This window comes from Aspergillus ambiguus (assembly GCF_047715705.1).
Source record: "Aspergillus ambiguus strain CBS 117.58 unplaced genomic scaffold BDV59scaffold_56, whole genome shotgun sequence".
Classification (NCBI taxonomy): domain Eukaryota; kingdom Fungi; phylum Ascomycota; class Eurotiomycetes; order Eurotiales; family Aspergillaceae; genus Aspergillus; species Aspergillus ambiguus.
The window spans coordinates 138071-147460 of record NW_027395569.1 but is presented as its reverse complement, the minus strand read 5'-3'; the positions used below and the strand labels follow the sequence as shown (position 1 = coordinate 147460).

Genomic DNA, 9390 nt, shown 5'->3' with positions numbered 1-9390 from the left:
CGACCACTTTTTAAGCTCTTTTATCTCAACCACAACTTACCTGCAGTGCTTTATATTCATAGGCTGGCATACTAAAGCAGGTGTAATGCCAGCATTCAAATTTTGTAAGATAACAGTCCATATATGTCGAGGTAATATATATTACACTGTATTTTTTAGTAATTTATCTAATACTAATATTATAAGTTATTACAGTAGATTATAGAGATATAATCTAGAAAGATATGTTCCAAAATTCTACATACAGCTTCTATATACATATTATCATAATATAGCTAATGATTGTTGGGATATGAGAGATCAAAAAGTGATTGATTAGTATGGAATACGGAGGTGGAACGCTCGCTTGCATGGAACGTTCGCTTACCAATACGTTAATCTCAGCACTAAGTTGACTCAGCAGTCTATTCCAGATGCGGACAATATTGCGATCAGACCAATCAGATGAAGCTACCCCAACCCCAGTAACTCGCCCATCTTTACTGACACAATGGTATAAATTAGTCGATTTCCGCTGGATGAGCGAAAATTGTTCTCTCTCACAAGGGACTTGTCGTTGTCAACCCAAAGGTATTTCAATATGGTACACATCAAGGAATTTGCCGTAGAGCAGGTAGGTTATCAGCCCCCCCAACCCAGCGTCAACGGGACTAAGAACCGACTATTTGTAGTGGATGGATAGCTATGAAACATGGGCTACTCATAACATGGCAGAAACTTGCTGTGCTTCTGTGTCACTGAAGGATCTGGTTGCTCTCTCGGGGAAAAACGATCTGCTGAACATCATAGATTTTGATCAAAAGCAGGTATATGGAGCAATTCGGGGTTCGGAATCGTTACGCTCTAAGATTGCAAGCCTCTATCATAGCGAAGGGTGCGCTCCTTTGCCGAGAGATAATATTCTCGCGACAAACGGTGCCATCCAAGCAAACTTTTTGGCTATCTACACTCAAATTGGGCCTGGGGACCATATCATTTGTCACTACCCCACTTACCAACAGTTGTATTCAGTTCCGGAGTCTCTGGGAGCAGAGGTCAGTTTATGGAGGGCCCAGGAACAGAACGGCTGGCAGTTGGATTTGGAGGAACTCAAATCACTTATTCGGCCACACACTAAGATGATCATCATCAAGTGAGTTTCCCAATCCAATTTGTTTTGTCTATGACTAACTCCTCAAAAGTAACCCAGAGAACCCAACTGGTGCTGTTTTGCGCCGCCCAATCCTACAAGGAATTGTAGATATTGCTAGAGAGCATGGCATAATGGTCCATAGTGACGAAGTATATCGGCCCCTATTCCATTCCCTACTCGACGGTGAACAGCACCCGCCGTCTATACTCTCATTTGACTACGAGAATACTGTTGCGACTGGTTCAATGTCGAAAGCATTTAGCTTAGCCGGAATTCGGCTTGGATGGATCGCTTCCAGAAACCGTGACATTATTGAAAAATGTGCTTCCACGCGAGACTATACAATAATTTCGGTTAGCCAAATTGACGACCGAATTGCTACATATGCACTTTCCAAGCCCACTGTGGACAATCTTCTGGGTCGGAATACTGAGCTTGCGCGGAAGAATCTCAACACTCTCGAGGAATTTTTGAAGGACTTTTCATGGGCAGTCAAGTGGGTTCGGCCCCAAGCTGGTACCACCGCTTTCATCAAATTTATGAACAAGCATGGACAGCCTGTGGACGATGTGGAATTGTGCAAGCGCTTGCAGGAGAGGACTGGAGTAATGTTTGTTCCGGGTAGCCGGTGCTTCGGGGAAGGGTCTGATTTCAAAGGATATGTTCGCGTTGGGTTTGTTCCAGAACACCAGGTGCTGTTGAACGGTTTAAAATCGCTGAAGCCGTTCATGGAATCTGAGTATGAACGCCTTCCCTTATCTATGTAATAAAATTAGATCAAATACTATCCTCCTTCACAAATCTCTATCCACAATAATATGCAATATTATCAATCATTTTCAAAAACATGTTTATGCACTGAGGTTCAAGATTCCGAAGAAGGGTGCAACTTTCCCCTGCCTGGAAGTTTTACAATAGAACCTTTTTCTTTTCCCCTTCTCTTTCCTTTTCCTTTTCTTCATTCTAATATCCATGACCCATAATGATCTATACATTCGGCGTTGGGACACTGGCCAATGATGGGTCGGATGAGTCATCGATGCTTTTCACCCCCCGAATTTCCTTCATTCATTTGAGCATTCATTATTCATCCGATTTTTATGGAAGATATTGTTGCTCCAGAGCATCCTTTCGTCATCCTTAATTCCCAACCTGCAATTGGCCACTCTGAGTTTCTCGGTCTCTACTCCATGCCACACAGCACAGAGGGGAGCTGCCGTTGAAGGGATCGCTCTTTAAACCATGGCTAATGTGATCCGCAATCCGCGGGGCGGAAGACACCGCGTCGCCTGCGATTTATGTCGGCATAAAAAGGTAGGCCAACCTTGCCTGTTTCGGTCATTGTGACCCTGTAAAGGGAGCTGCTCATACAAAATGATCTGCTTGATTCAGATTCGTTGCGACGGAGAGAGACCTGCGTGCGAAACCTGCTATTTCGCTGGTGTGACCTGCACATTTACCGCCAGACCAATTCCCCAAAACAAGAGTTTGAGAGAGTATGCAGAGATTTACTCTTACGAAAGCCTCATAGTCACATTTAATAACACCTCCTGTCTTGTAGACAACTCTCAGAGGCCAAAGCCCGTATTCGAGAACTGGAAGAATTGGTTGCAAGTCAAGGCTCTCAGCCATCTCTGGCCCATTCTTCACCCGATGATCGGCAATCCAGCATAGGTCTTCCAGATTTCCGGGCGCTTCCTCCTTGCGTCTGTCGGTCTCTGCCCTCTCTACCAGATACGTCAGACTTTGACGTTGCTGTGGAGCGTTTCCGGTGGCATTTAGCATGCTCTGGTCTTCTCCTCACTTCCTCGCCACAGACAGAGGTCTTCTTAGCTACAGTACAGCGCCAGACGGGATCGCCTTTTGACTTTGAGAATTTCATATCTCGAGTAGCCCAGTCATACAAGTCACAATATCCCGCAACATACCCCAAAGTGGTCTCTCCGAAATGGCCCAAAAACGAATTGATCCAGCGCAGTATAAAGTATTTTTCAGACGAAAATCTTTATTCTATATTTCCTGTTGTCGAACCGCACACCCTGCCAGATATTTTTAACCAATATCTCTCGAGTTCCACAGATCCGAGAACCCGCACCGCTGTCACAGCTTGTCTGGTTTCTCTAACAGCATTAATAACGAAGATGTTCGGCCACCAGCCTATTTTTGCAGATGCAGATCCAGACGCCTATGTACAGGCATCGCTCACTTTACTGCCACAAATTATAACGGATCCCGACAATTTGAGGACCCTTGAATCTCTCCTATTGCTGGTATGTTTCTCGCATGTTTTCCATAACGTGACCGTTAGCTCATCCTTTCATGAAGGCCCTTTACATCGCACCAACCGGCCACCCACGAAGTGCTCAATTATTGCTTGCAGCGGCGGCAAGAATCCTTTACAATTTCGAGGGCCATAAATGCCTTCCATCGAATCGTCAAAAGAACCACGAGCATTTACGGGCCTTGTTCTGGGCTTTCTATGGAATGGACAAAGAAACTTCCGTCCGCTGCTGTCAACCACCTATAATGCATGACGCAGATTGTGACCTCCAGCTACCTTCGAAGTACGTTCGGATATCATCTGATACCCAATTCCTTCCAGGCGAACTATCACCTCAAGTCCTCCTCTATCCCGCCGATCTTCGTTTGGCGATGTTGAAGTCAAAAATATATCAGTTACTTTACTCTGAGAATGCACAGGCGCAGCCTGAATCTAGACGTCTCGAACGTATTCGTCAACTAGACCAGGAACTGAATGACTTGAAGACCAGCTTTCCTGCTAGTTTCCGACCCGACCCGCGAACAGGCCACCCGCCTGGTTGCAAACTTCACACTCTAAGTGTCCGCGGCATGAGTGTACACTTTGATTATTATCATTGTTTTAGGATGATTCATGAAGCTGGTATTGCATGTAGCATGTCGGGTTCCAACAGGAATCCTCTTGCTTCTAGCGTGGAACTCTACTACCACGCGTCACGATCCATGTTGCTTCATTATATCCGAACGGAGGATTTGATCCAACCACCAACCTTCTGGTGAGTATATCTAATTCCAGCCGTTTAATAGCTGATTTAACGTCGCTCTGTATGGTAGGGTACATGCACAATTCCTTCTGAGTTCGGTCATTTCCCTCTTCTGGAAACTCATCCAAGCTCCCACGGCGGCCACTTACAACGATGACCTTCGAATCCTAAGTGATACGAAAGATCTCTTTGTTCGACTAGGCCATAAATTTCGGGACATAGGGAATCTTCCCCCGGTATTCATTTGCCAGGCCTTCCTTGATATGCTCATAGAGCTATCGAGGCAAGCCAAGCAAATAGCAACAAACGAGTGAGATATGATTTACGTATTGTTTTTGATAGGCATACCAGGTATATTCAGCTACGATCTTGCAATTGTTCGTTAGGTTGGAGCATATCGCTTGGTTGGAACTCTCAAACGAAGCTTTCCCGATAGTTCCTCGGTTACAAGTGACTGGCGCCTTTTCCAGTCCGGATGCCGGCCAAACCTTTGCTCAGGACAACACGCGGTTTCTCGCCAGGGGTAGTTGCTAAGGTCTCAAAGACAATCTCTTCTACGTCACCTTCCTTCTTTCCCGTTTTCCACATGCGGGTCTCCAGAAGGTCGCCCGGGTATACAACGGCCTTGAACCGCGCCTTGTACCGGACAAAGTTCTCCGGCTTGGAATTTCCCAGTTCTTTAAGCACACCATGCGCGGCAATATTCCAAGTCCCTAGGCCTTGAAGAATGTGCCCCTTGAACCCAGCCCTCTGGCCGAACCGGTCATCGGCGTGCATGGGATTGTAGTCTCCGCAGAGACGATACAAAAGGGCGACTTCAGGGGTCAGTTGGAATTTATGGACAGCATCGGGTTTCTCGCGAAGAGGCTTCGGGTGCGGAGGTTCAACCGGGCCTCGAGGGCCTCCGTACCCGCCTTGCTTCATCCCAAAGCCCATCCCGGTCAGCTTTGCGTAAACCTTCCCAGTTCGAGCATCGACTAGGGTTTGCCTTGACTCCATGATCATGTTACCGCCTTTAGCAGCGTCAGCAGCTTCCCGTTTGACGCCACTTGCACCAACATACCCTTATCATATACACCAACAATCTCGGGACGGACCTCCAGATCCAGACCCTCACTGCTTGTAGGGATTGGGTTGAGGATTTCTATTCCCCGCTCACCGTCGACGGTGCGCTGAGGGTCGAACGGTGGGACGCCTGGAATAGGCGATGCGGCGCTCTCCTTGATGAAATCGATAACATCTTGATGGTTTTTTTTGAAAGCAAGATTGCATGGGAATGTGGGAAACGTGGAGAAGTTTGGATGCAGTTCATAGAGGAAATGGAGTTCATCTCTTGTTGCGCCGATTGCGTTGGCCTGTCGTCAACGTTCGTGGAAGCGTTAGTGGTCTGATTGGCTTCTCGACGGGACAAACTATGCGGCAAATGAAACCTACAAAAAGAAGTACGTCTTTTCTATTATAACTGGTCTTGATAACGGGCTGCTTGTGGCCCGCTGCCTTCCTGAAATCGACATTCTCCCATCGCTTGGTCTGGGAGTTAAAGGTAGGGTAGTCCGACATGGTTGGGTCAATGCAGATATCGATTCTGGTAATGTAGAACGCGAAGGAGACACCAGGGGCTTTGAACTTATATAAATAAATGTAGGAGGACTTTAGACTCGCTGTCCGTTCAAGGCCGAGGCAACGGCTAGGGTTACCGGGCCGCGTGAGGAGAGTTGGTTTAATGCTTCCCCGCTCGTTGCACTAATCAGCTTTGTGCCAACTGCTTCTCTTGCGTCTTAGTCGAATCACTCTTCGGCTATCAGCAATACATTGACTTTCGACTCCTTCATAAGCGGAGACTCCTACATCAACTGGTGGATTATGCAGAACTCGTCATAACAGGCGATAAATTGCCACACGTTCGTCCATCTAGGACAACTCGCTACACCCTTTTCACGTGCTTTCCTAAATTTATATACACCATGTTATATCATAGCTTTGAGGGCTTCCATTCTGGGTTCCGTTTCTCTGAGAAAGCTCTCAATCCTGTGAACCGTCACCCACGTTAGCGTGATCATGCTCTCAGAGTTGATTAGAATCCAGGTCATCTCACCTTCCAAGATATTTTCCCCTTCCTGCAATTTGGCAAACTCCCTTGTGAGAGTCGTCTGAACGGCATCCTCCACAGCCGCACTCTCCCATCCCTGGCGAAGCCCAGCCCGAGTACAGATGATCGCATCGGGGCTATTTACTGCGATCTCGGACGCATACTTAACTGCTTCATCCACAACTGACTCGCTTTCGGGAACAACTTTGTTAATCAGGCCCCATGAAAGAGCCTGATCAGCGGACAAGGTCTTGCCCGTTAGTGCCAATTCACTTGCTCGCTGAAGACCTATGTTTCTGATAAGACGCGGAAGAGCACCAGCTATTGGTGAAAGTCCTCGTTTGACTTCCGGAAGACCGAAATATGCGGTCTTGGAGGCAATGACGAGATCACTGCGGTTTTTCAAGCCTTGGTTAGGGATGAAGAAGATATAAGACGTAATATAATTATTTACCTATTCACGGCTATCTCACAGCCACCGCCTTTCGCATGGATGTGGACGTTAGCAGAATGCCCTCCAGTAGGCCTAACAGGAAAATATTTACCCATAGCTAGTCCGTTCACAGCCGCAATAAGAGGTTTCTTCCCCTTGCGACGGCTCAAGGGTACATAGGACATAGGATTTCCCATTCTCTTCTTCGGGTCTGCCCCGGGCTCCATACTTGTGCGCCATGCCTTGAGGTCTGCACCGGCAGAGAATGCTCGCCCCGACCCCGTTAACACCGCTACGGTCAAGTTGGGCTCCTGATCAAGCCATTCGAAGACTCGGGACATCTCCTCCGAGCCGGTAGGATCCATGGCATTGAGCTTCTCTGGGCGTGACATGGTAACTAGGAGTACTCGTGGAGCTGGAAATGATAAGCGGACAAAATTGGTCTCAGGGACCGGTGTCTTGAAGCCCGCCATTGTGGAAATCTGTGCTCAATCTGTAGTCTGAGGATCCCAGTATGCGCAAGGGTATTGTGAGAATATCTGGGTACAGGAACCCAAATGATATCTATACACCAGGGGCATATATTTTATCTTCTCCGCAGTTCTTAGGTGAAAAAATCAAGTACAATGCGGGGTTCAATCCGGGGCGCACAGCGATAGCCGGCCCAATGGAAATATTGAGAAAATGGTGTTAACTCGGTCAATAAATTTGTGGGGAAAGAGGAGAACTTGGTTCCCGGAGTTAAATTTTATACTCTATCCTAAAACCGTATGCACACCAGCATACGATCTGTAAACGAAGGACCCTTTCCATGACTACCATTCCACAGCGTGCAAGATGAGAACCTACAAGAACGGAGATATCACTGTGCCAAAGGATCTCAACCTTACCGAGTTACTCCATGCCTCGGCCGGGGATGATAAAGAACCCCTCCCTCTCTCGCACATCATTGCGAGTGACAGTCTTTCCCATCGAAGCCTGACCATAGGTGAATTACGCGACCGAGCTGGTAGATTGGCCAAAGGCTTCAAGAGCAAGCTTGGAGCACAGGATGGCGACCGATGGGCGCTTATACTCCCGAATTCTGTTGATCTTATTGAGCTCTATCACGCTGTACTTTGGACCGGAGGTATTGCTTGTCCCATCAATCATGCCCTAAAGGCTGTCGATATCAGCCACGGCATCGCAATCTCCCAACCAGAGTATATCATTGCTTATTCGGCAACGCTGCCATCCATCCTGGAGGCTGTGAAGTTGGCACATCAAGAGCTCCGCGAAAACCACGTTGCCTGGAACGAACCAACCATCGTGACTGTCGTCGGGAAGCGAACGGGTTCTCACTGGCACATTCCGAACGACTTTCTTGAAGATGACGCCCTGCCAATTCCACATTATACCGACACCACAAAGCGTGTTGCAACAATTCATCTCAGCTCTGGAACTACGGGTAGCCCAAAAGTGCGGGATCTCAATTCCAGTATGGACTTAACAAATGAAAACATGAAGCTAACAGGATCCAGGGTATTCAACTTAGTCACTACAATTACGTCGCCAATTGCTATCAGCTTCGAATGCACGATTCTGCTCAGTGGCATCGTAACAGCCGCATCGTGGCCTTCACCCCGTTTGTCCATATCGCTATGACGACTATGCCGTTGTTCTTTGGACCATGGATGGGGATGAGGCACCACGCCATGCCTTCCTTCAGCATGGATGAGTATATTCAGCTAGTGAATTCCATTCGTCCCACGACATTCCAAGGTGCCCCTTCTATTATGCTCGCGTTGATCAACGATCCGGGCCTACGGAAGAGATTTGACTTCTCTGAGGCTGAATTCCTCTCCGGCCAAGGCACTGGAATAACCAAAGATATGAAAGAGAAACTGTTGTCCATGGCCAAATGGCAGACCGCAAATCTGTATGGAATGACTGAAGCCGCGCCCTATGTTGCTTTCCAGAAAAAAGGGATGGATGTTCCTATTGGGACGGTCGGCCCTCTCCTACCAGGTATTAAGGCTGCGTTGAAGGTCCCTGGGTCGACAGAGGATGCCCCAGAAGGTGGACCAGGGGAGCTATGGATTAGTGGTCCAAATGTCGCATCCCAGTATGTCTGCATTGGCGATAGTGACTCAGTTAATGCCAAGGCGTTCCCCCTCCCTGGATGGTACAACACTGGGGACGTTTGTACAATTGACAAGAACGGATTGCTTGCCGTTGTTGGTCGAACAAAAGAGCTTATTAAATACAAAGGCTTCCAGGTGAGCCCTGTTGAGCTAGACTCTTATCTTAACCGTCATCCTCTGGTGCTGGAGGGTGCTGCCGCCTCGCTTTGGGATGATTCACAGTTAACTGAGGTACCAACGGCATATGTCATTTTGAAGGAGAAATGCAAAGGAAAAGAGAAAGAATCTCTGATTCGAATCCAAAGGGACGTGGATAGTGTCGTTACTGGCTATAAGAAACTTCGTGGTGGAGTGTGGGAAGTGAACGAACTGCCGAGGAATGCGACCATGAAAGTCCTGAGAAACGAGCTGAAGAAGAAAATTACCGGTCCTTGCTCTCTGGAAAAGAAATTCAGACCAAAGGCCAAACTGTGAATGGGCTTACTCGTCTAAAATTGTGCCAGCTGTCTGATTTAGTTCGTTCTTTACTTATGATACAGCGGTTTCTGCACATGCCTGCGAATGACATTTGATCCCTATGTTGAGTAGCA

At 47.6% G+C, this 9390-nt stretch overlaps 5 protein-coding genes across 5 annotated transcripts; 3 read left to right on the top strand and 2 right to left on the bottom strand.

Moving 5' to 3' along the window:
- Positions 1-477: 477 nt before the first annotated feature.
- BDV59DRAFT_211138 (putative aminotransferase) lies at positions 478-1899 on the top strand (the record flags this gene model as incomplete). The annotated part of the gene is made up of 3 exons (XM_073695738.1): positions 478-613; positions 672-1132; positions 1182-1899. Exons 1-3 carry the CDS (start codon positions 581-583, stop codon positions 1897-1899), a joined length of 1212 nt encoding a protein of 403 aa, XP_073543230.1. The 5' UTR covers positions 478-580.
- A 607-nt stretch (positions 1900-2506) lies between these two features.
- BDV59DRAFT_196511 (transcription factor domain-containing protein) lies at positions 2507-4171 on the top strand (the record flags this gene model as incomplete). The annotated part of the gene is made up of 3 exons (XM_073692725.1): positions 2507-2628; positions 2694-3402; positions 3458-4171. The coding sequence occupies 3 exons, from the start codon at positions 2507-2509 to the stop codon at positions 4169-4171; spliced, it is 1545 nt and encodes a 514-aa protein (XP_073543229.1).
- Positions 4172-4599: 428 nt separating this feature from the next.
- Positions 4600-5715, bottom strand: BDV59DRAFT_206162 (HotDog domain-containing protein; the record flags this gene model as incomplete). Its single annotated transcript, XM_073694753.1, has 3 exons — positions 4600-5168; positions 5219-5510; positions 5590-5715. 3 exons carry the CDS (start codon positions 5713-5715, stop codon positions 4600-4602), a joined length of 987 nt encoding a protein of 328 aa, XP_073543228.1.
- A 412-nt stretch (positions 5716-6127) lies between these two features.
- On the bottom strand, positions 6128-7150 carry BDV59DRAFT_206161 (enoyl-CoA hydratase/isomerase family protein; the record flags this gene model as incomplete). Its single annotated transcript, XM_073694752.1, has 4 exons — positions 6128-6183; positions 6251-6636; positions 6699-6726; positions 6790-7150. The coding sequence occupies 4 exons, from the start codon at positions 7148-7150 to the stop codon at positions 6128-6130; spliced, it is 831 nt and encodes a 276-aa protein (XP_073543227.1).
- Positions 7151-7514: 364 nt separating this feature from the next.
- BDV59DRAFT_211134 (uncharacterized protein) lies at positions 7515-9279 on the top strand (the record flags this gene model as incomplete). Its single annotated transcript, XM_073695737.1, has 2 exons — positions 7515-8135; positions 8198-9279. The coding sequence occupies 2 exons, from the start codon at positions 7515-7517 to the stop codon at positions 9272-9274; spliced, it is 1698 nt and encodes a 565-aa protein (XP_073543226.1). The 3' UTR covers positions 9275-9279.
- Positions 9280-9390: the final 111 nt, after the last annotated feature.